Consider the following 26,685-nt stretch of genomic DNA (forward strand, 5'->3'; position numbering starts at 1 on the left):
ACAAATTTGCTACATTTAAAGTCACAAATATGCTAGCTTTAAAGTCACAAATTTCCGAGATTTAAAGTCACAAATTTGCCAGATTTAAAGTCACAAATTTGCTAGATTCAAACTCGTAAATTTGCTAGATTTAAAGTCAAATTTGCTACATTTAAAGTCTCAAATTTGCTAGATTTAAAGTCGCAAATTTGCTAGATTTAAAGTCAAATATTTGCTACATTTAAAGTCACAAATTTGCTACTTTTAAAGTCTCAAATTTGCTAGATTTAAAGTCTCAAATTTGCCAGATTTAAAGTCACAAATTTGCTAGATTTAAAGTCTCAAATTTGCTAGATTTAAAGTCACAAATTTGCTACATTTAAAGTCACAAATTTTCTAGATTTAAAGTCACAAATATGCTAGCTTTAAAGTAGCAAATTTGCTAGATTCAAACTCGCAAATTTGCTAGATTCAAAGTCGCAAATTTGCGAGATTTACAGTCACAAATTTGCTAGATTTAAAGTCTCAAATTTGCTACATTTAAAGTCTCAAATTTGCTACATTTAAAGTCACAAATTTGCTACATTTAAAGTCTCAAATTTGCTAGATTTAAAGTCACAAATTTGCTACATTTAAAGTCACAAATTTGCTAGATTTAAAGTCACAAATTTGCTACATTTAAAGTCTCAAATTTGCTACATTTAAAGTCACAAATTTTCTAGATTTAAAGTAACAAATATGCTAGCTTTAAAGTCGCAAATTTGCTAGATTCAAACTCGCAAATTTGCTAGATTCAAAGTCGCAAATTTGCGAGATTTAAAGTCACAAATTTGCAAGATTTAAAGTCTCAAATTTGCTACATTTAAAGTCACAAATTTGCTACATTTAAAGTCACAAATTTGCTACATTTAAAGTCACAAATTTGCTAGATTTAAAGTCACAAATTTGCTACATTTAAAGTCTCAAATTTTCTACATTTAAAGTCACAAATTTGCTACATTTAAAGTCACAAATTTGCTAGATTTAAAGTCGCAAATTTGCTAGATTTAAAGTCGCAAATTTGCTAGATTTAAAGTCGCAAATTTGCTAGATTCAAACTCGCAAATTTGCTAGATTTAAAGTCGCAAATTTGCTAGATTTAAAGTCGCAAATTTGCTAGATTCAAACTCGCAAATTTGCTAGATTTAAAGTCACAAATTTGCTAGATTTAAAGTCTCAAATTTGCTAGATTTAAAGTCACAAATTTGCTAGATTCAAACTTGCAAATTTGCTAGATTCAAAGTCACAAATTTGCTAGATTTAAAGTCACAAATTTGCTACATTTAAAGTCACAAATTTTCTAGATTTAAAGTCACAAATTTGCTAGATTTAAAGTCACACATTTTCTCGATTAGAGTCACAAATGTGCTTGATTCAAATTCACAAATTTGCTCGATTTAAAATCGCAAATTTGCTAGATTTAGAGGCACAAATTTGCTACATTTAAAGTCCCTAATTTGCTAGATTCAAACTTGCAAATTTGCGAGATTCAAAGTTGCAAATTTGCTAGATTTAGAGGCACAAATTTGCTACATTTAAAGTCCCTAATTTGCTAGATTTAAATTCACAAATTTTCTAGATTTAAAGTCAGACATTTGCTAGATTTAAAGTCACAAATTTGCTAGATTTAAAGTCTCAAATTTGCTACATTTAAAGTCACAAATTTGCTACATTTAAAGTCACAAATTTGCTACATTTAAAGTCACAAATATGCTAGATTTAAAGTCACAAATTTGCTAGATTTAAAGTCACAAATTTGCTACATTTAAAGTCACAAATTTGCTACATTTAAAGTCACAAATTTGCTAGATTTAAAGTCACAAATTTGCTAGATTTAAAGTCACAAATTTGCTACATTTAAAGTCTCAAATTTGCTAGATTTAAAGTCACAAATTTGCTACATTTAAAGTCACAAATTTGCTACATTTAAAGTCACAAATTTGCTACATTTAAAGTCACAAATATGCTAGATTTAAAGTCACAAATTTGCTACATTTAAAGTCACAAATTTGCTAGATTTAAAGTCATAAATTTGCTTGATTCAAATTCGCAAATTTGCTCGATTTAAAATCTCAAATTTGCTCGATTTAAAATCGCAAATTTGCTACATGTAAAGTCACAAATTTGTGAGATTTAAAGACACAAATTTGCTACATTTAAAGTCACAAATTTTCTAGATTTAAAGTCACAAATTTGCTAGATTTAAAGTCACACATTTTCTCGATTTAGAGTCACAAATTTGCTTGATTCAAATTCGCAAATTTGCTCGATTTAAAATCGCAAATTTGCTAGATTTAAAATCGCAAATTTGCTAGATTTAAAATCGCAAATTTGCTAGATTTAGAGGCACAAATTTGCTACATTTAAAGTCCCTAATTTGCTAGATTCAAACTTGCAAATTTGCTAGATTCAAAGTCACAAATTTGCTAGATTTAGAGTCACAAATTTGCTACATTTAAAGTCATAAATTTGCTACATTTAAAGTCACAAATTTGCTACATTTAAAGTCCCTAATTTGCTAGATTCAAACTTGCAAATTTGCTAGATTCAAAGTCGCAAATTTGCTAGATTCAAAGTCGCAAATTTGCTAGATTTAGAGTCACAAATTTGCTACATTTAAAGTCTCAAATTTGCTACATTTAAAGTCACAAATTTGCTACATTTAAAGTCACAAATATGCTAGATTTAAAGTCATAAATTTGCTACATTTAAAGTCACAAATTTGCTACATTTAAAGTCACAAATATGCTAGCTTTAAAGTCACAAATTTCCGAGATTTAAAGTCACAAATTTGCCAGATTTAAAGTCACAAATTTGCTAGATTCAAACTCGTAAATTTGCTAGATTTAAAGTCAAATTTGCTACATTTAAAGTCTCAAATTTGCTAGATTTAAAGTCGCAAATTTGCTAGATTTAAAGTCAAATATTTGCTACATTTAAAGTCACAAATTTGCTACTTTTAAAGTCTCAAATTTGCTAGATTTAAAGTCTCAAATTTGCCAGATTTAAAGTCACAAATTTGCTAGATTTAAAGTCTCAAATTTGCTAGATTTAAAGTCACAAATTTGCTACATTTAAAGTCACAAATTTTCTAGATTTAAAGTCACAAATATGCTAGCTTTAAAGTCGCAAATTTGCTAGATTCAAACTCGCAAATTTGCTAGATTCAAAGTCGCAAATTTGCGAGATTTACAGTCACAAATTTGCTAGATTTAAAGTCTCAAATTTGCTACATTTAAAGTCACAAATTTGCTACATTTAAAGTCACAAATTTGCTACATTTAAAGTCTCAAATTTGCTAGATTTAAAGTCACAAATTTGCTACATTTAAAGTCACAAATTTGCTAGATTTAAAGTCACAAATTTGCTACATTTAAAGTCTCAAATTTGCTACATTTAAAGTCACAAATTTTCTAGATTTAAAGTAACAAATATGCTAGCTTTAAAGTCGCAAATTTGCTAGATTCAAACTCGCAAATTTGCTAGATTCAAAGTCGCAAATTTGCGGAATTTAAAGTCACAAATTTGCAAGATTTAAAGTCTCAAATTTGCTACATTTAAAGTCACAAATTTGCTACATTTAAAGTCACAAATTTGCTACATTTAAAGTCACAAATTTGCTAGATTTAAAGTCACAAATTTGCTACATTTAAAGTCTCAAATTTTCTACATTTAAAGTCACAAATTTGCTACATTTAAAGTCACAAATTTGCTAGATTTAAAGTCGCAAATTTGCTAGATTTAAAGTCGCAAATTCGCTAGATTTAAAGTCGCAAATTTGCTAGATTCAAACTCGCAAATTTGCTAGATTTAAAGTCGCAAATTTGCTAGATTCAAACTTGCAAATTTGCTAGATTCAAAGTCACAAATTTGCTAGATTTAAAGTCACAAATTTGCTACATTTAAAGTCACAAATTTTCTAGATTTAAAGTCACAAATTTGCTAGATTTAAAGTCACACATTTTCTCGATTAGAGTCACAAATGTGCTTGATTCAAATTCACAAATTTGCTCGATTTAAAATCGCAAATTTGCTAGATTTAGAGGCACAAATTTGCTACATTTAAAGTCCCTAATTTGCTAGATTCAAACTTGCAAATTTGCGAGATTCAAAGTTGCAAATTTGCTAGATTTAGAGGCACAAATTTGCTACATTTAAAGTCCCTAATTTGCTAGATTTAAATTCACAAATTTTCTAGATTTAAAGTCAGACATTTGCTAGATTTAAAGTCACAAATTTGCTAGATTTAAAGTCTCAAATTTGCTACATTTAAAGTCACAAATTTGCTACATTTAAAGTCACAAATTTGCTACATTTAAAGTCACAAATATGCTAGATTTAAAGTCACAAATGTGCTAGATTTAAAGTCACAAATTTGCTACATTTAAAGTCACAAATTTGCTACATTTAAAGTCACAAATTTGCTAGATTTAAAGTCACAAATTTGCTAGATTTAAAGTCACAAATTTGCTACATTTAAAGTCTCAAATTTGCTAGATTTAAAGTCACAAATTTGCTACATTTAAAGTCACAAATTTGCTACATTTAAAGTCACAAATTTGCTACATTTAAAGTCACAAATATGCTAGATTTAAAGTCACAAATTTGCTACATTTAAAGTCACAAATTTTCTACATTTAAAGTCACAAATTTGCTAGATTTAAAGTCACAAATTTGCTACATTTAAAGTCACACATTTTCTACATTTAGAGTCAGAAATTTGCTTGATTCAAATTCGCAAATTTGCTAGATTTAATGTCACAAATTTGCTAGGTTTAAAGTCACAAATTTTCTAGATTTAAAGTCACAAATTTGCTACTTTTAAAGTCACAAATTTGCTACATTTAAAGTCACAAATTTGCAACATTTAAAGTCACAAATTTTCTAGATTTAAAGTCACAAATTTGCTACATTTAAAGTCACAAATTTGCTAGATTTAAAGTCATAAATTTGCTTGATTCAAATGCGCAAATTTGCTCGATTTAAAATCGCAAATTTGCTCGATTTAAAATCGCAAATTTGCTACATTTAAAGTCACAAATTTGCGAGATTTAAAGACACAAATTTGCTACATTCAAAGTCCCTAATTTGCTAGATTCAAACTCGCAAATTTGCTAGATTCAAACTCGCAAATTTGCTACATTTAAAGTCACAAATTTGCGAGATTTAAAGGCACACATTTGCTACATTCAAAGTCCCTAATTTGCTAGATTCAAACTCGCAAATTTGCTAGATTCAAACTCGCAAATTTGCTAGATTCAAAGTCGCAAATTTGCTAGATTTGGAGTCACAAATTTGCTACATTTAAAGTTACAAATTTGCTAGATTTAAAGTCACACATTTTCTAGATTTAGAGTCACAAATTTGCTTGATTCAAATTTGCAAATTTGTTAGATTTAATGTCACAAATTTGCTAGATTTCAAGGCACAAATTTACTACATTTAAAGTCACAAATTTGCTAGATTCAAATTTGCAAATTTGTGACTTTTTTCTCAGAATAGCGCATCTTGAAAAATATATGTATTTAAAAGTCAAAGTCAGCTTTATTATCAAATATGCTAATATGCATGACATCCAACACAGATGCAGTGGCGTGCGCTGAGGTTGATGGCTAGTGAGGCACTGACGTCATCATAGTCAGATTTACAAACATATGAACTCTACAGAGTCGTTTATTCACCATTTGATTGGCAACAGTTAACGTGTTTTGTTTAAAATGTCATGTCAGCATTCTTTATATACTGTATACAAACTGTAGCATAGAAAAAGAATAAAAAAACAGTATTACCGTGTTACCTTTACTTATAAATGAAGTCCATGCGTCGCTCCATCTGAAGAAAGGCATCGATAACTTCTTTGTAGAAGCCTTCCTCATCTTTCTTCAGTTTTAAAAGTCTCTCTGTCTCAATGGAGATCACTGCCAGTGAAAAAAGTCGTCCTTGATCAGTCCTGTTCCGACTGTATACACGTTTTCAGTCTTTTGTGCTGAGAATGACCGCTCCACTGATGCTGTAGTAGCTGGAACAGTGAGCACGAGTTGGAGCAACTTTGTCACCTCACGAATAGTTTCATTGAGATCCTTCTTGGCCAAAAAGCTGAGAAGCTGTCCAGGAGATTTACATCCATCTCTCACCGTTTGTGAGCTATACAGTCCGGTGTTGGTCCTCCTTGAATTATTAATTATCCTGCTTCGATTGAAAGTCCAGTTTAGAAAATTCTTTCAATTTAGATATGTAATCCACCATTCTGAAAATAAGGCCAAGCAACACGAAAAAAATGACTGGATGGTTGCACTTAACTTGCTGTTTCCTGTAGCTTGATATCACTAATTCTATTATTCTGCAGCCGAGGAGTCGCAATCACCAGCGCCCCCTGTCATGAGGTAGGAGAACTGTGTGCCTCACCTATGCACACAGTTTTGATTAAAATAAAATAAACACTGCAGTACAGTGTTTATAATGTACAGTGACTGTACATTATATACACCAGCTAAACTGTAGAAATGTAGTTCATATACTAAAAGTTTTTGAACACTAATAGCGATATGCAGATGGACAGCAATGCGCTATCACTGCAGAGCAAACCAGCACAGTTAGCATAGTGATTGCACAATCCATGGTGAGGCTCAGCCGGCTGCTGCCTCACCCACCGCTCGTCTCTACTTAGTATTTGAACGGTAAAGGGGAAAATTCAGCAATTTTGAAGAAAAATCCAAAAAATGGTGAAGTTAAATGGAAACTTTTAACTTTAAAGTACAAATCACTAAATAAATCTGTTTAATTTGTTTTTTCATTTGATATTTCCATGATGACACGTGAGGCACAGCCTCACCTGACTGCACGTCACTGTACAGATGAAATTACTGTCCTCTCGGACTCAGCGTGCAAGGCACTTATAATGACTTCAACAAACATAATAAACACGAAAACACCCTGGCATCAGCAGTGAGGGTCGTTGATTAGATCACAGGAATGAGATCGCTCTACTGGATGTTGATTAAGAGGAAGAAAGCCCAGCTCTGAAATGTGCTGGACGGCAGCTTGGAATAAAAGCAACAACTCGAAGGGAAATCCTAAATCATGAGACTTCCATTTTCATTTCCGAGGTGAACTGAACTCGGTAATTAACGTATAGTGTAAAGTACTTCGAATCGACGTTATTGCAGTCATAAAAACGAGCAACAGGTGGCGGTATGGTTCGATAAGACAGTAAACCACCGTTCAGGAAGAAGCCGAAGAATTGCGACCAATCACCCTCGCGCGTGAAGAAAAATGGCTGCCTCCTTCCAAGTCGTTGTCAGGGCAATGTTCCGCATCTCGCCGTCTATTTTATATCCATTGCGACAATGCCAGGTAATATGTTCCGGTGGATATACTTTTCATTAGCAGGCATGGTGACAGTTTTTTTTTCTCGAGCGAAATCATGTTTAACCCTCATATTATGTTACGGGCCAATTTTGCCCGTTTCCGTTTTTTGTGTTGACTATATGCTGTCTTTTTCCTTTCTTCAAAACAGTCCTAAAATATCCCAATTGGATATAACATATTTTGTCTCTCTTTTAAAGTATCTATATAACATTTCAGGAACACAAAAGTTATTTGACTGTGGATTTTTACAAACGGGTAAAAATGACCCACAACATAATCAACGTGATTTTTTTTTTCAACATAAGGGTTAATCAGTAGCCGGTCAGCCACGTCACCAGCAACGTTCCAAATGAGAAATCGACTCCCCAAATATTGTTGTTGCCCGTTTCCTCCAAATGTCGGGATTAATTGACTGAGTCTTTGTATCGGCATGTAAAACAAGCCACCTCGCGACGCAACGCTATTTGCAGAAACATGGTCATTTGTGTTGAGCTGCTATTAAACAAAAAACACCTCGATTTTGGCCTATCACCCACCTTTATTTCTCCCGGGTGACATTTGCTCGTGTGTTCAATCAACGAATGGTCAATTCCACTTTGACAGGGGACATCTGCAAGGTGTCCATCTCTTGGGACCTTAGCACCACGCCCATGCCGTTCGTTCTGCCAAGCAGCGACACTCCAGGATGGTGATGAAGATGTTGCTGCTGCCGCGACTCAGGAAACCAAGACATCCTCTCGATACAAAGACAGGCCGTGGGACTACCTGGACAGTGAAGGTATCTTGCGTACACAGAAGGGGAAGCTTTCTCTCGCTCAGACCGCGACTCCCATCTCCTCGACAGAGTACATGGAGAGGTATGGAGCCAATCCGGTGTGGGCAGGTTACAGGAGGAACCACAAGGGAGGCATTCCCCCGCAAAAGACTCGCAAGACCTGCATCGTAAAGTGTTTCTTAACTTGCCTTTGTCAGACCAAATGTCATTTTCGGTGGGCGACTGTCACCTAAGTCTGAAAATTGCTGCTTTAGAGAGGAGACAAGATATGCGGAAACCCCTGTCCGATCTGTCGTGATTCCAACGTCGTGATTCATCATCAGGTGGGTCGCGCCCATGAGCTCGGCCGTAGGAGTGTCGTAGTTTGTGTGGCGAGGGATTTGCTCTTGTCACGTCACAGCAAGCTAACACACAATTTGTTTTTCACAGAATGTGAAGCTGTTGCAGCAGTTTATCAGCGACCACACCGGGATGGTGTACGACGCCACTCATACGGGTAAGGAGCGGGCGGCAAATTTGCTTGATTTAAAGTCGCAAATTTGCTAGATTTAAAGTCACAAATTTGCTAAATTTAAAGTCACAAACTTGCTAAATTTAAAGTCACAAATTTGCTAAATTTAGTCACAAATTTGCTAAATTTAAAGTCACAAATTTGCTTGATTCAAAGTCACAAATTTGTGAGATTTAAAGTCACAAATTTACTAGATTTAAAGTCACAAATATGCTAGCTTTAAAGTCACAAATATGCTAGCTTTAAAGTCACAAATTTGCTAGATTTAAAGTCATAAATTTGCTAGCTTTAAAGTCACACATTTTCTAGATTTAAAGTCACAAATTTGCGAGATTTAAAGTCTCAAATTTGCTAGATTCAAACTCGAAAATTTGCTAGATTTAAAGTCAAATTTGCTACATTTAAAGTCAAATTTGCTACATTTAAAGTCACAAATTTGCTAGATTTAAAGTCACAAATTTGCTAGATTTAAAGTCACAAATTTGCTAGATTCAAACTCGAAAATTTGCTAGATTTAAAGTCAAATTTGCTACATTTGAAGTCACAAATTTGCTAGATTTAAAGTCTCAAATTTGCTAGATTAAAAGTCACAAATGTGCTAGATTTAAAGTCTCAAATTTGCTACTTTTAAAGTCACAAATTTGCTACATTTAAAGTCACAAATTTGCTACATTTAAAGTCTCAAATTTGCTACATTTAAAGTCTCAAATTTGCTAGCTTTAAAGTCACAAATTTGCTAGATTTAAAGTCACAAATTTGCTACATTTAAAGTCTCAAATTTGCTACATTTAAAGTCTCAAATTTGCTAGCTTTAAAGTCACAAATTTGCTACATTTAAAGTCACAAATTTGCCAGATTTCAAGTCACTTCTGTCATTGGCCCAGGGGTGTGTAGGAAACAGCACAAGAAGCTGACTCAAGCAATCAACACGGCCCGAGATCACGGTACCGCGTCACGCATGTCGCGCCCGCCCAAAGAAAAGAATGGCGGCTCACCGGGAGAACCTTTGTCCTTTCAGGCCTTCTTCCCTTTCGGATTCCCTATGTGGACTTTGCGGGCGAAGATTACTCCAACGGCCACCACGCCGTGGGCTTGACGCCTCCCGCGCCACCGGTCCAGTCGGGCGACGACGACTGGTACAAATGGTACGGTCAAATAACGCCCGATCCCAACCAGGTGGCCAAAGTCAGGAAGACTTATAAGGCTTATCTCAAACCGGGCTTGTGAAACAATTCAAGGCATCGAGATGTCAATCCAACACAATAAAAGACAAAAAAAACAAAAACAAATCGGCTCCATCTTACTGCTTTCTTAACTTTATCATCACGTCTTTGAGAAGCATTGGATGGCGGGGCTGGTATACAGTCCAGCGGGGGAAGGGGAGGGCAGTCGCTGCCGCACGTTCCTCCCACTATCACGGGTTGACCTGATTATTGACCACCGTCTCGCCAAGGGACTCCAGAACTTCCCGCTTGTAGTCGTAAAAGTCGCCGTCGACCTGGTTGACGGAGCGACCCTCCACCACCCACAGCTGGCACCGAGTTTCCGTGATGAGGCGGGCGTCGTGACTCACGATGATCACAGCTGCGTGCGAGACAAGACGCCCGGGAAAGGCGCTGAGCCAGGGGCCAAATGCTGACTGACTGACTGACTGGATGGAACGTTCCTTGCACCCACCTCCTTTGTAGTCGTTGATGGCTTCGGACAAGGCGTCAATGGACTCGATATCCAGATTGTTGGTGGGTTCATCCTGAAGGGGCACAAGAGGCAAAAGCTTTTACCAAACCGACGGCGGCTTACGAGAGTAAAAGAGGCCAAGCGTCTCGCGGGCGCTTTCATCCGATCTGTCGCCAGCGCCAACTTTAGTGTCGCGTCGACCAGCGTCTGTCAAATCCGAATCCGACTCTGGCCATTTAAAAAGGCACGAGATCATTTTGAATCACCGATGACGGACTTTTGGGCGACCGTTTTGACGCTCCCCGTTATCGCACCGGTGTCAAAGTCAAGCCAAATCCGGCCCGCCACATCATTATTTTTTTTCCGGCCCGCGAAAGCCAATCACACGTGAAATTCCGTGATGCTGGTTAAAAATCTTAAAGGACAACCGACACCATTTTTTTGGTTTCCTAACTGACATCAGAAAAACGTTTTATAGCATCTAAAATAGTCAAAACGCGCAGGCTGATATTTTTACTCAAAGGCAAAACACCAAGAAAAATGACTTGAACTTGCCCAAAACTGCCACTAATGAGCTCAAAACTGGAGAGATTCAGAGAGTCCCGCCCCCAGTTCGTGACATCATATCAGGAAACTCCTTCACAAACTAAACTGCCTTGCTCCAGAATCAGAACAATGGCTTCAGAGAGTTCAGATTCGCAAAAACATCCTTTCTTGTTACTCGTATGATTCAAATGGTTCTGAAGAGGAAAGCAAAAGTGTTTGCCATCGATTAAAGAAGTCCTTCCGGATCAATTCGAGCCGTAAGCGATGAAACTGGTGAAGGACACGACATATGAAGCATATATGAAGCTCCGTGAATAAGCAATTTGATATTGATATAATATATGAATATATATTTCTAATTAATATATGAAATTTATATAATATATGAATATTTCTAATTAATAAAATATATGCCACATATCACGGAAGTTGATGCTATCATCAACTTCCGTGATATGTGGCATATAAGGACATGAATAACAAATAATAAGCTAAAAGATATCAACATCAATGCAGATTGTTTACTGGTTGTGCATGCAAAATGTTGTTTAAAGGACAACCGACGCCTCCGGACAAGTTGTGTCCATAATTTGTAAAATCACTTCAAATGACTTCTACTGAGCGTATTTTACAAAGATTCCACCGCACAACGCTATATTTTACGTTTTAAGACTCGGGCTGAATATTCCGGAAGTCTTGTTTTTGAGTCGGTGACGAGTCCGTACGTGACGTCACGGTAGGTATTGTCACTGACCGAGAAAGTGACACACAATGCATTTTGGGTACTTTGTTTGGTCTGAAAACTTCGTGTTGATGGTGAAATTAGAAGGAAAAAGACATAAATAATGCGATGGTGAATCGTGTGTTGCACCAAGACTACTATTTGATACTAGTTGACACAAATTTCCAGCAGACAAATCAGCCCATTCCCAACAGAGCTTGGGCGCCATCTTGTGCATTTTCTGGGACGCTACATTGGAGTCCTGACGGCTCGAATTGATACGCAAGTACTTCTTTAATCGATTGCAAACATGTATGCTTTCCTCTTCAGAACTATTTGAATCATATTCATAACTGGATGAGTAACAAGAAAGCATCTTCTCCAAATCTGAAGCCATTGTTTTGATTCTAGAGCAAGGCAAAGACGTAGTTTTGGGACACTGCAACTCATTTTTATTGGTGTTTTGCATTTGACCAAAAATATCAGCCTGCGTGATTTGGATATTTTAGATGCGATAAAACGTTTTTCTGATGTCAGTTAGGAAACAAAAAAAATGTTGTCGGTTGTCCTTTAAACTTTCAAAATGAAGAGTTACGAACATGCGAATGAATGACAGCAATTATCCATCGCTAACTCCAGTTAGCTCCTCGTTCCAGCAGCTAAATGCCTGACCGATAGGGTTGCTCCACTATTATGACGATTGCTCTCTTTCACCACTGGAAGCAAGGGGATGACAGCCGTTACCCAAGCGGGGTTTCGCGCTCTCTGGGGAGCTCCTCGGCCGGCGTTATACTGCTCTGGCTCCGTTGCAAATGCTGCATGATTTGTACGCTGGGAATTTGTGTCAACTTACACCTTCTTTATGCGTTGTTACCGCAATTGGCTGCCACACGATTCACCATCACGTTATTTATGTAGTTTTCCTTCTAATTTTGCCATCAACACGGTGTTGTCAGACGAAACAAAGTACCCAAAATGCATCGTGTGTCGCTTTCCCTCTGTGACATGACTAAGGGCATCGTCATCAACCCGAAAACAAGATGTCCTGAATATTCCAGTGCGAGTCAGAAGATGTAAAATATAGCTACAGTAAAGTCTCGTTATATCGATATCGGATATATCGATAGTCCCGGTTAAATCGATACTATTTCTATGCACGCACGGAGAAAATTACATGCAAACAGGGTCGGATATATCGATAGTCCCGGTTATATCGATATTTTTTCCGACTCCCTTGAATATCGATATAACGAGACTTTACTGTATATGCGATGGAATCTTTGTAAAATGTGGTCAGTAGACGTCATTTGAAGTGATTTTGACAAATTATGGACGCAACTTGTCAAAAGGTGTCGGTTGTCCTTTAACCAAAATTTCATATTTTTGGATGTAAACCACAATAACGGTTCTTGACTTCAGATTTGAAAACTAGTTATTCATTCATTTGATTTGTTGTGCGCTCTATATGTAATATGTGGAGGGGACGAAACATTCTAATGGCTTCTCCAAATTCATAACGGCCCTCAAGAGGAAAGCGGAACTACAATGTGGCCCGCCGCAAAAAATGACTTTGACACCCCTGCCTTATCGTATGCGGCGTTACGACCAGCGGGGGCCGCCGACCGCCTTACCAAGATGAGCACGTCTGGCTGGCGGCAGGAAAGTTCAGCAAACACCACTCTGGCCTTTTGACCGCCTTTGGGGAAAAGGAGAGAGAGAAGGGACGGCGCATCAGAGGCAGCCAGGAAGCGCCCGACTTTGTCGCCCGACTTTGTACCGACCGGACAGCTTGGAAATCTGAATGGTGTGCGCGTGGCTCTCCAGGCCAAAACGGCCCAGGCACTTCCTGCTGTCCTGGTAGGGGAGGTTGAAGTTCCTCATCAGGTACTCGCTGGCGTTCTCCTCCATGTTCAACTGATCGGCGTACTGCTGGTTGAAGAAGCCGATTTTCTGCAAGCAAACCGCACGCGGGTTGACGGCAAAGGGTCAAAGGGTCAAAGTGAAGCTGAAAGCGCCACCTACCAAGCGATGGTTCTTCCTCATCTCGCCTTTGGTCTGGAAAAGACAACAAAGCGTCACTCAAGTAGGCGGTGGCGTTGGACTGGAAGGCGTGGTGAGCACACGTACGGGCTGTAGTTTGCCGTTGAGGAGCAGCAGCAAGGTACTCTTGCCAACACCATTCGGGCCAACGATGCAAACTGGATTGAAGCAAATTGTGCAATCACAGTCAAATCCGCAACCATGTGTCCAACTATTGCACCTTATGCAAAGCGATAAAACAAGTGCAGACCCCTCCCCCGGCCCCCCACGCTTACTTCTGGACTCCAAGTCAATCCCAAAGTCGATATCCTTGAAGAGGGGCTTCTGACCCTGGTAGCAGAAATCCACACCTGCAATTGACAACAACGAAAGATGAGGCAAAGGCGGAGGCCAGCAGTGCCCCCTTTTACAGTGATACCTTGGCTTATGAACTTAATTGGTTCCCAGACAGAGTGTGTAAGGACAAAAAGTGTCTATCCCAAAAATGTATTTCCCATAGGAAACCATTAAAATGAGAATAATCCGTTCCCAGGTCCCCATGAAACATAATTTTCTACTTTCTAATTTTCTAAGCATTAAAACTACACAAAATATACCTTATTTTATGTATAATAAATCTGATATGATATTATAATTAAAGAAATAAACTGTACTGTATAATAGTCGTTTTATTTACCTTTGTGATGGCCGATGGCTTGATGGAATGGAGTGGCCAGTTTGATCAGCATTAAACACTTGATGAGGAACGCAGCCTTCTTCTTTCACCATCTAGCGGAACAATCCCTTGTAGGCGCTTTCCTCTACGATAATTTTACCTAGTTCCTCATCAATTGTGTTCTGTTTAGCTGGATTGATAGCTTTTTGCATCAAGTGTATAGATGGCGTGTGCGGGTTATTTGTGGAGCCTGATTGATGGGAATTTTAACCTTGCAGTCTGTACTCTGCTTTGGAACTATCAAAGTTGAAACGAGTCCTAATTTCACTGTTTTCTATCCATTGTCTCACTCTCTCTGTCGTCTGTCTGTCTTTTTAATGTTTAACCCCCCCTCACTGCTGCGTTCTTGAGCAATCACGTGGCTTTAACCGAAGACTGCGGGGAATAGAGGACCCAAAAAAAGTCGGCTGCCATTTTCATTTTTGGAGAACGGCCTCTCTCTCTGTCTGTAACACCCCCCACCCCGACTGCTGCGTTCTTGACCAATCACGTGGCTTTAACCGAAGACTGGGGGCGGGGAATGGAGGACAAAAACAAGTCGACTGCCATTTTCTTGTTAGGAGAACGGGCTCGTTCGCGAATGACACATCACTCATTGTGACGCTGCGTGTGTTTCCCGAAAAATAGTTCATATGCCAAGGTTAAATGTTCATAAATTTAACGTTCGTAAACCTAAAAGTTCGCAAGCCAAGGGGTTCATAAGCCGAGATATCACTGTACTTACTGTGCAGGCCCAGGATGGGTGGTGAAAGAGGGGGAGGGTTGGGAAAGGTGAATTTGACGGTGTACTCCTTGGGCCTCTTGAGGAGCTCGGTGCTTTCTTGGCTCTCCTCCTCCTGCGCCCCCTTCTTCTTGCCTTTCTGTTGTTTCCTGGTCAGCGTTTCTTTGGTCTGCTTCTCCTGAAAGGGGCGCAGCGACAGGCGTCACGCGCCGTCCCCCACCCGGAAAGCGGGCGAGCGGGCGACTCACAGCCTGTTTGGTGGACTTGCCGCCGGCCTTCAGGTCCTTCAGTTTCTTCTCCTGCTTGTCGTACTGCTTCTGGAGCTCCTTTTGCTTCTGGACGTACATTTTTTTGAAAGCCACTGCAAAAAGAAAGCGGCGGGCGTCGCGTGTGACTCGTTTGGGCCCAACGCTCGCTCGGCTTGGGCTCGGCGGACTTACGGTAGTTCCCTCTGTAGTAGTAAAGTTTCTGGTTGTCCAAGTGCATGATGTCGGTGCACACGTCGTCCAGGAAACTCTGGTCGTGGGAGACCACCAGCAGCGTCTTCTTCCAGCCTTGAAGGTAGCTGGAAGGGGTGGCGGAGCTCTGTGAGCCGAGAAAAGGGGGTGTGGGGGGCAAAGATCATCTCACTTGTTGAGCCAGATGACGGCATTTAGGTCCAGGTGGTTGGTGGGCTCGTCCAGCATCAGCAAAGTGGGTTCCATGAACAGGGCCCTGCGGGGAGGGGGGGGGGGGTCGGTGAGGTCAACCGGGAAGGAGCGGCCGTCAATTGGGTGGGGGTCTACCTGGCCAGCGAAACTCTCATCCTCCAACCTCCCGAGAACCTCTTGGTGGCTCGGTTCTGCATCTCGGGGGTGAACGAGAGGCCGGCCAAGATCCGCCTGGCCCTGGCATTGGCCGCCGCCGCCCCAATGGCCCTCAGCTCTTCGTAAACCTGACCAGGGGGGAAGGGTGGGTGAGCGGCGCGTGGGGAGCGAATGGCAAACGGCGCGCGGCACCTTGTCCAGGCGCTCGGCCACGCTGTCCTCCCCCGTCTCCAGGCGGGCCTGCAGCTGCTTCTCCTCCTGCAGCAGCTTCAGGCGGCGCGTGTCGGCCTTCAGCACCGCCTCGACCGCCGGCGTGTCGTCCGCCACCACCTCTGAGGGCGGCGCGTCCGCCGGTGAGCACGGGGACGACGGCTCCCGCAAGCAATAGCTGCGGCGGCGTTCTCACCTTGCTCACAGAGCAGCACGTCGATGTTGGGCGGAATGCTCAGCGCTCTGTTGGCGATGTGCTTCAGCAAGGTGGTCTTCCCTTTGCTGAAAGAAAAGCCCGCAAAGTCGATGAGGCGGAAGACAAAAGCAGAAAGAAGGTGGAGGGGAGGCTTATACCCATTGGGTCCAACCAAACCGTATCTTCTTCCCGCCACGATCAGGAGGTCGGCGTTGACAAAAAGCTCCTTGCCGTGGGCCGAAATGCTAAACCTCTCCAGCTTGGCGGGAACATGGAAAAAGGGAGCGCCAGGTGAGCAATTGCATTCCAGCTGATCCTTCCGCCACGGATGGAGACGAGAGGAACCTTGATGTCGGAAGCATTCTCCAACATGGCCTGCCTGGAGGACATTTCGGCTTGGGAGACGGAGAAATCGCCCTCCAAGTCCTTCTGGGCCCGCAGGCTTGCCACCTGACGCTCAAACTCCATCTGGAAACGTCCGCGCGACACAATCGATGAAGACGTTTTCTAGAAGACGCAAAGAGACGGCGGTGGAGGCAACGCCTTACCATTTTTTTCTTCTTCTTTTTCTCCTTCTTGCTCAGGTTAGAAAAGGAGTCGTCGGCAGCGGCGTCTTGTGGCGGCTTGGCCTGCTCGGCGATGACATCTTCGGCGCTCTGCTTGGACCGAGATGGCAAACGTGGGCCACGTGCGGAGGAAAGAGACAAAATGGCCTCAGGCGCCGACAAACCATCATCATATCATCCGCTTCGCCCTTGTGGTCAGCCGCTGCCTTTTGTCGGAGCAAACGGTGGAAATTGACATCGGGAACAATCAAAACGTCAAACAAATTGCCGGAAAGGTCGTTACGTACAGCGGCTTGTGTTTTGTCCTTGTCCTCCTTACCACTCTCTTGCATCTACGAAGGAAAAAGAACAGGAATAAAAAGCACCTTCAAAGAAAAGCAAAGACAGGTGGTAGCTGGGTATGCCCCCCCCCCCCCCCCCCCGGTCGAAGAAAAGCGTCAACGCAAAGCCAAATTGAGTCAAGGAGCAATCGGAGCTGGAGTCCATCACCCACCTTCCGCTCGGCTTTCTCTTCATCCTTTTTCTCGGCCTTCTCAGCCTGCTGAATGGTTCAAAACAATGGCGCCAGTCAGAAAAAGTGCAAACCGCGGTTTGCACTTTTTCTGAGGATCCCGTTTTTACCGGTTCCTCTTCCTCCTCCAAATGGCAGTCGTCGTCCTCATCACTCATCCCCTGGCTGAGAGCTGCAAAAATGTTGGCAACCTGCGGGAGGACAGAAAACTCTTGACGGGGTCGCTGCGCAAAGAGGCGGCGGGAGCAGATGATGATAGCAAACCTTGTTTTTCTTGTTTCCTTTCTTGGGGGCTACTACTACGGGGTGGAAAAAGACACTTGAATAAACGCGCAGACTCAAATCCAGACGACATCCCGGGCCTTCCTACCGCGCTCGTCGTCTTCCTCATCGCTAGCTTGCGCCGAGAGCTTTTTCAGCTTCAGCAGGACATCTTGGTCGCTGTCGTCGCCCGCATCAGCACTTTTTCCTTTGCGACGCTCCTTTTTCTTTCGATGAGGCTGAAAAGTCAAATGCGGCTCACAAAAGGTCATCACTCAAATTGAAGCTGAATTCATTGGGAGGGGAACTAAAACAACAACAAAATCTTCAGAAGACGCTACCCCGAGCGCATCGTCACCTGTTTGGCATCCTTCACGGGAACCTCGACGTCCTTTTGAGGCACATCTTCCGACTGGATTTCCTCAAAAAACTGGAGGAAAACACCATTTGCAGCAAAGCAAATCAAAGCCTGGTAAAGTCAGCCACGCAACTTGAAAAAGGGAGACGGACACTTTGTACTCACACTTTTTTTCCCCTTTTTGTCTCTCTTGCCTTTTTTCACAGCTTTTTCTGCAGGGTGAAAGCACATATATTAGACACGCTACAGTGATTATTTCTGTCCAGTGAACCAACGCACTCTGTACTCGCAGTTGTATATCCTTGCATTGGGTGGGGGGGGGGGGTGACATCAAAACAATACAAATCAACTATTTTACTTTCACTTGGCATTCGGTGAATGTCCCGTTTTGGACAGCCCAGGTCGCTTGAAGGCTCATGTTCAAGCGACACCTCCGCCGGCTTCTCGGGGACATTGGAAGCTCGTTCCAAAGCTAACAATTCCTTAGAGGACAACCGATGCCTCCGGACAAGTTGTGTCCATAATTTGTAAAATCACTTCAAATGACTTCTACTGAGTGTATTTTACAAAGATTCCACGGCATGTAGCTATATTTGACGTTTTAAGACTTGCGCTGAATACTCAGGAAGTCTTGTTTTCGAGTTGATGACGATGCCTAACGTGACGTCACGTCTGGAACGCCCCTGACCGAGAAAGCGACACACAATGCATTATGGGTACTTTGTTTAGTCGGAAAACTTTGTGTTGCTCAGTGTGGATGGAGAATTTAGAAGGAAAACAGATAAATAACACGATGGTGAATCATTGTGTGTTGCACCAAGACTACTATTTGATACTAGTTGACACAAATTCCCAGCAGACAAATCAGCCCATTTCCAACTGAGCTTGGGCGCCATCTTGTGCATTTTCCGGGAGCTACAATGGAGTCCAGACGCCTCAAAATGATACGGGAATGAATTCTTTAATCAATTGCAAACATGTGTGCTTTCATGTTCAGAACTATTTGAATCATATTCATAATTGGATGAGTATCAAGAAAGTATCTTCTCCAAATCTGAAGCCATTGTTTTGATTCTTGAGCAAGGCAAGAGGTCCTGATGTGACGTCACGAAAAGGGGCGGGATCTTCTGAAACTCGGAATTTCCGGGGTCATTTTGAAGTAGTTTTGGGACACTTTAAGTCATTTTTATTGGTGTTTTGTATTTGCCTAAAAATATCAGCCTGCGTGTTTTAGAAGCTATAAAACGTTTTTCTGATGTCAGTTAGGAAACAAAAAATGCCGAGCCGAGTTTGAAAAGAGCCCACCCAATTTGTGTTCGTTTACAAACTAATCATCGGGCGAAAAAGCAATTTGACGTTAGAGTCGCCACAGAAACACGCTGCTAGCTAGTGTGGCTATCGTGGGTAGCGGGCCACCCCAATGGCCGCTTGATCTCACCTGTTGTCGGGGGGTCTTCGTCGCCAACCCACACTGCTTCTTCCTTCCCTTTCTTCGGCATTTCGTCCCGGAATTAAACAGGTGGATTCAAATGTCCAAGACTGCGGTAACAGAGTTCTCAAACTGCGACGCAGCACAGCACTGTAGGTGATGCACTTCGTCGTTTTTTTTTTCTTCCGCCTCGTCTTCTTCTGTTTCTTCTTCTACTACTTCTGTTTCTTCTTCTTCCGCTTGTTGTTCTTCTTCTACTCCTCCTCTTCTCCCGACCCCCACCCTTCATCTCCTTGTCCTTCTTCGATGGTGAAGGTGCATTACTGCCCCCTACTTGACTGGAGATTGAACTGACAAATGAATGAAAAAGGCTTTGAGGGGCTCAATTCGGTTCGCAACACGGCTTGGTGCATTGGAATCCTTAATCGACGTGATATTGGTGAACAATCAGGATTCTTCGTCATCGCGACGGCGAATGCAAGGAGAGGTTGTTGAGTTGGACGCTTTTGGCGACCAAAGTCGGCGCACCGAGTCGCCTGATTTTTTTGCGTTCTCGAAACACCTTGAGAGTTTTGAAAGGCGGTTATCAATGAAATGTATGATTCCTATGACTCCGCCTGCCGCTCATCATGACTCGAGGCGGTCGCGTCCAGCTGACGTCAACGACACGAAGGCCCAAATCGTAGTGGGACATCTTCAAAACGCCGCGTGACGCCAGCCGACGCGCACGCTCGCCGACCTTTGCTTGTTTCGCCTGGCTGAGAATGCTCAACGACCGTCGCGCAATTTCCCGACGGGCCCAGAAGGCGGCGTGACGCCTTCCAGTGCGTGTGTGAGTGTAGAAGAGGCGCGCTTGGCAGAGGCAAGGGCACACGAGTCTGGGTGACACTCCAGTAAGTCCGTTGAGCTGTCATGAAGCGCGCGCGCACGCTCGCTCACATTTGGGGCCATAGCAAAGGCGATTCGTGCTCGACACGCCGCGAGTCGAGCTCTTGGCAGACGATCCCGTCAGGTGTCGCTTAAGTGTCGGGGACGTTGGCGCGTCCGGGGCGAGCCGGCCGCTAGCTAGCATAGCTCGGGTCGGTCCCGCTTAGCCCGGTCGCGCGAGACCACAGGCGGACGCCGATGCCGCCCCGTCCGACAGCTCCTTTGGAGGGGGTTGACGAAGCGACTCGTTCGGCGCGAGGGTCGATTGGCGGCTCGGGGAAAATCGGCTGCCTTTGCGCGTCATGCCGGCTAACTAGCAAGAGTTGCTGGCCCTTTATTGATGACCCCCGACGTTTGACTTGTGTGCGCGCGTTTTAACGTGAGAAGCATCCCGTTATTTGTTGACGCCATCGTGCGAGGCAGCTTCTCGTCCCGCAACTGCACCGTCCGTGCTCGGCTTTGAAATGTCAAGGAGGCAAACGTTGTAAAGGCAAAAGATTTCGCCTCCATTTTCTGCAGGGACGGACGGAGCTCTTGTGGCACCAGATAAATGCCCCAAATGTTCTGCAACACTTGCAACATTGAAAAGTCTTGAAATGATGGAGCTAAACGATCGCCTGGAAAGCGCGTCCATGTAGGAAGCCATAGGAATTCATCAACTGTGTGCGTTCCATTGGAGGTGGTCCAATGTTGCTATTTTTCGAAAATGGACACGTGGGTTCGAAAAGAACAAAAGGCCACGATGATTCATGTCATTTCTTGTCATTTAATAACTGAATGTGTAAAGGACAGTCGGTCACGTCGCCACCTGAACATGCTGAACATGCTTCATCTAGGGCGGGTCCAAACTTTTCAGTCAACGGAAAAATGCAAGGACGAAATGTGGCCACGCCAAAGTCACTCCGCCCGCTTTCATTTTTGTGGGCCAACCTTTGGGGGTCAAGTCATGGGCCACAAATGGCCCCCGGGGCTCTAGTTTGGACAACACCCCCTCCAATGATGGCAAGTGTCGGTCCCGTCCAATTCGAAGAACGCTTGGCGGCTTTGAGAAAGGCTCTCTTGGTCAGCGCCGGTGTCGCTCTGCCTCAAAGCGACGACACCTCGTCGACCAACGCAATGGCGGTCTCGGGTCTTCGCCCCCATTCGTCGCGGATCTGGCTCCAGTGGCTTCCGGTCAAATATATGTAACGGAGTTGTGCACTAAGATGATTAAATTATGACAGAAGTGACGCAACAGCGCACTGTATGACACGAAGTCCCGCCCATAGTTGTCAGAACTACTTGGACGAGACTTACGGTGAAGTCGCTTGGGTTTTGTCTTGTGATTAACTGCGCAACAGAAAAGCAGTATGAAGCACATGTGCGTCAAAGTTCCACTTGACAACACTTGAATTAAATAATGACACAAAAAGTAATCTGGACTCGAAAGGAATCAGGGAACTAATTAGATAACACTAGACAGGACAAAAGGGGAAACAAAATAAGATAGTCATGAAAATGCGAGTTAATCCAGACCATCAGAGAAATGCGATTCACCATAAGTCTCATCCAAGTAGTTCTGAAAACTATGGGCGGGACTGAGTGCCACACTGTGCACCGTTGCGTCACTTACGTCATAATTTAATAATCTTAGTGCATATAGAATCAACTTTAAAATTTTTCTTTATACTTTTAAAGCTATCCATAACCTTGCCCCCCCCATACATATCTGACCTTCAAATTTCTATTCCCTCTCGTTCCCTCAGATCCTTTTCCTCCCTCCACCTCTGTGTGCCCCCCTGCCCCGTCCGTGTCAGCATGACGGGGGGACAGAGCTTTCAGCTGCTCTGCCCCCAAACTCTGGAACTCACTTCCTCGTAACATCGATTCTCTTCCCACTGTCAAGTCCCATCTCAAACCCCACCTATTTAAAATGGCATTTTCTATGTAGCAATCTCTCTTCTTTCTATTTATAATTGCGTTTTATTTATTGTATTCTATTTGTAATTGTATTTTATTTATTATAGTATCTATGCATGTCTGTGACTGTAAAGTGTCCTTGAGAGCTTTGAAAGGCACTTAAAATAAAATGTATTATTATTATATCTGTAGGCCACAAGTTGGAAAAGGGGGGCTGGGGGTCAAAGTCCCGGTGACGTTCGCCCTTTTCTGTGTCTCCCTCCAGGAGGGGGTTCTGTCCTCACTCTCTGCAGAAGAACGCGGGTGACCACCTCAAGGATCTCCGCGGCGACCTTGCCGCGTGCGATGGCGACCCGCTGACTGCGCTCGGGCCCCGGACGTGAATGGCTGGAAGCGGCGGGGCGGCGGCGTTGTGGGCGGCCCGCGCAGGCATCCGCGGCGGAAGGCGGCCCGCCGCCAAGCACATCGGGAGTCTGGCTCAGGTGATTTTGGGTCCCGCCGCCTCGTCGGCTCACCGCCTGCAAATCCGACAGACGGCACGTCAAGTGCTCGGTCGCCACTTTTCTTGTCAACAGGACGCGGGCGGGGTTGCCTTTCAGCCAGCCCACGTGCGATGGACCCGCCCCCAGGCGCCACCCACCGCTCTGAAACGCAGGACGCTTGACGAGGCACTTGCCCGGCAGCCATACCGTCACCCGGAGGACCGGCTCTGGGCTCAGACCAAGATGGCCGGGTTCCGGAAGCCCAAGCGCGCGGCATTCTTGTTCCCGTTGACGAAGGACGGCGGCAAGGAAGACCTCGCGGACGTTGGAAGGAGCTGCCGCAGAAGCCCGTTTGAGGCAGAGGCTCGCCTAGCGCCTTTCGCCGGCGGCTTTTACCGCGTCCCTTTCCCGGGAACGGAGGCGACGGCCCCCGGCAGGCTCGACCGGAGGCGGCCGGCGGGACGGTGCGGCGGCCGCGAGGCGGGAACCGAGGCGGCACGCCGGCAGGGAGACGACGAAGGGGAGCAGTTGGCCTTGGCCCACCAAAGACTCGCGCAGGAGGTACGCCGCCCGACTTGCGCTTTAATACGCCATTTTGGCTTTTGTTTGGTCCACATCCCGAGCCCACCCGCCCGCCGATTGTTGGAAAAAGGAGTGCGGCGGTCAGCCTCCCTCATGCCAAACGGTGCTTTGCAGCTCCCCAATTTCTTCCGGAAGAACCACGACTACACCATGTACTCCAACGACGTGGAGTTTGTCAACGGGATTCTCAACACCAAGAGCAGGTAGCCTCGCCCCCTCCCCACCCGAGAGACCGCCTTTGGGCCGAGCGTGACCGGCTGCGGTTGGACCCGCAGGGGTCGCGCGGCGTACCGCCTCACCCTGTCGCTGTGGCGCCTGCTGTGCCTGCTCTATTTCGCTGACGCCCACCTGGAGGTGCTCAAGCTGACCAAGCACGCCGAGGACGGCAGCGTCAAGGCCCGCTGGAGGCTGCGGGGGCTTCCCTTCCTCACGCTCATGCTGCGCTTCTACCGCAAAGACAAGTCGCCGCTCTACAGGTAAGCGAGCCCTCGCCGTTTCCGCAAATTGGGTTGGTGAGCGGCTTTGGGTGGGAGAGTGAATGTCAGCCTTCCGCTCCAGATGCTACGACGCTTTCTCCACCTTCTACGTGGGACGCGACGGCCTCATCCACTGTCATAAAGTTGAGAAGGTAAGAAAGGCGTGAGACGGCCGCCGTTTGATCGAGTCACACCGGATGGCGTACGCAGGTGATGCCGGCGCAGCCGCCGGCCCTCCCCGGAGTCACGTCCCTCCTGGCCGGCGCTTTGGTGGCCCTGGGGGCACAGGAGAACCGCCCCGCTCTCAATCTGGCGCCCCTGCTCCTATCCTCGCCGCAGCAGGCGCGACCGTGACCGCCGTCGGCGGCGCCCGAAGATTGGGTCAAGGCGCCGCTTGTTCCACTGACTCGGAAACGAGCGGCGACGAGCGTTTACCGATTGACGCTGTCGGTCGTCGTCATTGATGCAAATAAAATCATCTATCGTTGGAGTTTGCCAAAACGACAGCAAGGACTTGAAACAAAACACTGACCTGCCTGACGTGCGTCGGGATCGAGCGACGCCACTTTAGTCTTTGTGCACTCCGAGCTGTTGTCACTTCAGCACTTGCCGTTGATTTCATTCGCAAAATGTTTGGACTGTTGAGCTTTGCCAGGACGGAAACGGAGCGACGGCAGCCATCGGCCCCTCCCAGAGAGGTGTGGAACCTTCGCAAAGTCTTTTTGAGGATTTTGTGCCGACGGTTGTCAATCCGCTTCCCCGTGTCAACGTCTGTTGCGCCTTCTCAATTCGAGTGAAATAAACGAGCGTTGAAAAAAGCAGCCTGGCTATTTTGACCGCGGCCCCAACGACGCGACAAACTGCCATACCTTCTCCACATCCGGCAGCTGAAACGACCCCACGTGTGAAAAGCAGCACCCGTACAACAAACTTAACCGTCTGGGTCAGATGTCGGCGCGGGAGCGAGCGGCGTCCTTACCTTAAGGTAAGACGACTGGTCAGGCTCTTTTGGCTTTCCACGTGCCGCGTTGCCATTTCGCCGTTGTCGATTGAGGCGTCATCTGAGGAGAGAGCTCGGTCTGCGTCTTTGTCTCCCATTTTGGACCTGTTAGCGGCAACACAAAAGCTTGAGGAACAGGTGGCAGTGGCACAGGACGCTAACTCCTTGGCTTTCGGACAGCGCCCCTTGGAAGATTTCATTTGTTTTCACAATTCAGCAAAGTTGATACGATGATCCTTCAGCCTTCATTGGAGCGGTCCAAACGTCCAGCGGAATCGGTCTGAAACCTTCAAATTTAGTTGCTCCAGGGGGAAAAATATGATGTCATTTTGTCTTATTTTAGTATAACAGGGCAGCGAGCGTTTTTTTTTTAATTCCTTTCGCCTTCTACTTGGCCAATAAAGATGATTCGGATTCTATCGATCCTCGCGCCATATGACTGGAATTTTCGTGAGGGGAACATGAAATAGGTACGCTACAGTGACCTAAATTCCACCGCGATTGTTTCTGTCCAGTGAACCGAGCGCACTCTGTACTCGCAGTCGTATATCATTGCATTTTTGGGAAGTACCTAATGGTTTTGGGTGGGATTTTCCAAGCTATGCAATTTATGATGACATATGACACGTTTCCGTCCATGCTGGTTCTTGAAATTTCCCAATACGACAACGAGAAACGGGGGGAATCAGAATCAGAAAACTTTTATTTGTCCCACAATTGGGAAATATTGAAGTTTACACTCTTTTTGCTAACACTACAGTTTATAAAGGTGAGTAAGTTGTATTTTTATAATTCATAGAAGTGGTAGAATATATTTCACCTTAACTGCCAGGTTTCAAACAAAAAGAAGCATCAGCATAGAAATATATTTCTAGAGCTCGCAATTTTCTTTCCGAGTATTCAGTGACAGCCATTTTTGATTTCTGACGAAAATCTGCCTGCATTCGATCGTTGATATTTGCTCATTTATATTTTTCTTGTGTATTCTGTTCTTGTTTAGAATTTCCAATGGTACCTTGCTAGTTAAGATCTGCCAAAATATAAGAAAGTTATGATAGTTTAAACTGTAATAAAGAACTCTGTCACATATTTTAATTTTTTAACTGTAATTACAGAAAATCCCCTCATATTTAAAAAATCCATTATTTCCTTATTTGTCATAGAACAATAATCTATACATTTGAAAGCTATTTAAATGCACTTGGTATTAGAAAATGTGTGATGAATTATTATTGAACATTTGTGTCACATCCCTAGAACTTGGCGTCTAAACGGGCTGCCCTTCCATATTTATTTGTCATGTCTTATTTTAGGATGATAACAGGGCAGCGTTTTCTAATTCCTTTCGCCTTCTACTTGGCCAAAAAGATGATTCGGATTCAATCGATCCTCGCGCCAGACGACTGTTGAATTTTCGTGGTGAGAACATGAAAGAAGGGCTCAGGGAAAGCAGCGCCATGAGTTGCAACTCGAGTTCAAAATCAAAACATACACAAGGGCGTCATGTGTCCATCCTACGAACCTTGCTTGGTCTTGGCGTTCGCCAAATTGTTGTCGCCGCGTACTCGACATTTGTCTCCAGCATCAACAAACGGCGTTTTGGCGGCTGTAACGTGACACACGGTCTCGTTTGCACACTTGAGTCCATTTGGGAGCTCGAAGCTCTTCCTCAAAACAAGGCGCCGCGTCAAAGGACCCCTGTGACGGCATCCGTTTCAAGGCGTCCGTGTCGCGCCTGAGCGTCTTGTCGCTCGCGCGGTCAATGAGTGCTTTATTTGTATCCAAGTGTTCAAATGGCACTCTATGACTGTGAACCTAAGCACAACAGCAGTATTTTCATCTTCCAATCACAATACGGTAGATAAGGCGCACCAGATTGTGTCTTATTGC

General features: G+C 44.0%; 3 protein-coding genes and 1 long non-coding RNA gene across 5 annotated transcripts; 2 read left to right on the plus strand and 2 right to left on the minus strand.

Moving 5' to 3' along the window:
- The first annotated feature begins 7,262 nt into the window (after positions 1–7,262).
- Positions 7,263–9,961, plus strand: mrps18b (mitochondrial ribosomal protein S18B). The gene is made up of 7 exons (XM_089022993.1): positions 7,263–7,371; positions 7,990–8,164; positions 8,231–8,328; positions 8,416–8,484; positions 8,591–8,657; positions 9,557–9,616; positions 9,691–9,961. Exons 1-7 carry the CDS (start codon positions 7,291–7,293, stop codon positions 9,897–9,899), a joined length of 759 nt encoding a protein of 252 aa, XP_088879119.1. The 5' UTR covers positions 7,263–7,290; the 3' UTR covers positions 9,900–9,961.
- Positions 9,962–9,966: 5 nt separating this feature from the next.
- On the minus strand, positions 9,967–19,637 carry abcf1 (ATP binding cassette subfamily F member 1). 2 transcript variants are annotated; one of them, XM_089022986.1, is made up of 26 exons: positions 19,439–19,637; positions 18,166–18,212; positions 18,001–18,072; positions 17,752–17,881; positions 17,646–17,677; positions 17,492–17,572; positions 17,364–17,411; positions 17,158–17,202; positions 17,035–17,076; positions 16,853–16,960; positions 16,650–16,772; positions 16,463–16,563; positions 16,305–16,390; positions 16,091–16,230; positions 15,878–16,026; positions 15,723–15,806; positions 15,533–15,657; positions 15,341–15,453; positions 15,096–15,270; positions 13,932–14,006; positions 13,744–13,814; positions 13,639–13,671; positions 13,398–13,566; positions 13,248–13,312; positions 10,350–10,422; positions 9,967–10,256 (listed from the first exon to the last, which is right to left on the minus strand). In XM_089022986.1, exons 1-26 carry the CDS (start codon positions 19,497–19,499, stop codon positions 10,087–10,089), a joined length of 2,418 nt encoding a protein of 805 aa, XP_088879112.1. In that variant the 5' UTR covers positions 19,500–19,637; the 3' UTR covers positions 9,967–10,086. The 2 variants fall into 2 exon arrangements, with proteins under 2 accessions (XP_088879112.1, XP_088879111.1); XM_089022985.1 differs by having other exon boundaries at positions 17,646–17,680; positions 19,439–19,636.
- A 222-nt stretch (positions 19,638–19,859) lies between these two features.
- lg20h6orf136 (linkage group 20 C6orf136 homolog) lies at positions 19,860–24,256 on the plus strand. The gene is made up of 7 exons (XM_089022987.1): positions 19,860–20,322; positions 22,521–22,737; positions 22,831–23,298; positions 23,434–23,522; positions 23,595–23,795; positions 23,878–23,947; positions 24,006–24,256. The coding sequence occupies exons 2-7, from the start codon at positions 22,639–22,641 to the stop codon at positions 24,147–24,149; spliced, it is 1,071 nt and encodes a 356-aa protein (XP_088879113.1). The 5' UTR covers positions 19,860–20,322; positions 22,521–22,638; the 3' UTR covers positions 24,150–24,256.
- On the minus strand, positions 22,635–26,662 carry LOC148882634 (uncharacterized). The gene is made up of 3 exons (XR_016118581.1): positions 26,318–26,662; positions 24,775–24,900; positions 22,635–22,773 (listed from the first exon to the last, which is right to left on the minus strand). It is a non-coding gene; the product is annotated as an uncharacterized LOC148882634 (long non-coding RNA).
- Between the last annotated feature and the right edge of the window lie 23 nt (positions 26,663–26,685).

This window comes from Hippocampus bargibanti, linkage group LG20 (assembly GCF_051943395.1).
Source record: "Hippocampus bargibanti isolate YZ-2025 linkage group LG20, ASM5194339v1, whole genome shotgun sequence".
NCBI lineage: Eukaryota > Metazoa > Chordata > Actinopteri > Syngnathiformes > Syngnathidae > Hippocampus > Hippocampus bargibanti.

What these genes read in the sequence shown, in the direction of transcription:
- mrps18b (XM_089022993.1), top strand. Translation starts at nt 7,291, where the DNA reads ATGGCTGCCTCCTTCCAAGTCGTTGTCAGGGCAATGTTCCGCATCTCG. An exon ending in GGACTACCTGGACAGTGAAG is followed by an intron (nt 8,165 to 8,230) that starts GTATCTTGCGTA and finishes TCTCCTCGACAG; the next exon opens with AGTACATGGAGAGGTATGGA. An exon ending in AGACTCGCAAGACCTGCATC is followed by an intron (nt 8,329 to 8,415) that starts GTAAAGTGTTTC and finishes TTGCTGCTTTAG; the next exon opens with AGAGGAGACAAGATATGCGG.
- abcf1 (XM_089022985.1), bottom strand. Translation starts at nt 19,499, where the DNA reads ATGCCGAAGAAAGGGAAGGAAGAAGCAGTGTGGGTTGGCGACGAAGAC. An exon ending in GGTTTGGTTGGACCCAATGG is followed by an intron (nt 16,391 to 16,462) that starts GTATAAGCCTCC and finishes CTTTTCTTTCAG; the next exon opens with CAAAGGGAAGACCACCTTGC. An exon ending in GATTGACTTGGAGTCCAGAA is followed by an intron (nt 13,815 to 13,931) that starts GTAAGCGTGGGG and finishes GCTTCAATCCAG; the next exon opens with TTTGCATCGTTGGCCCGAAT.
- lg20h6orf136 (XM_089022987.1), top strand. Translation starts at nt 22,639, where the DNA reads ATGGCTGGAAGCGGCGGGGCGGCGGCGTTGTGGGCGGCCCGCGCAGGC. An exon ending in ACCAAAGACTCGCGCAGGAG is followed by an intron (nt 23,299 to 23,433) that starts GTACGCCGCCCG and finishes GGTGCTTTGCAG; the next exon opens with CTCCCCAATTTCTTCCGGAA. An exon ending in ATTCTCAACACCAAGAGCAG is followed by an intron (nt 23,523 to 23,594) that starts GTAGCCTCGCCC and finishes TTGGACCCGCAG; the next exon opens with GGGTCGCGCGGCGTACCGCC.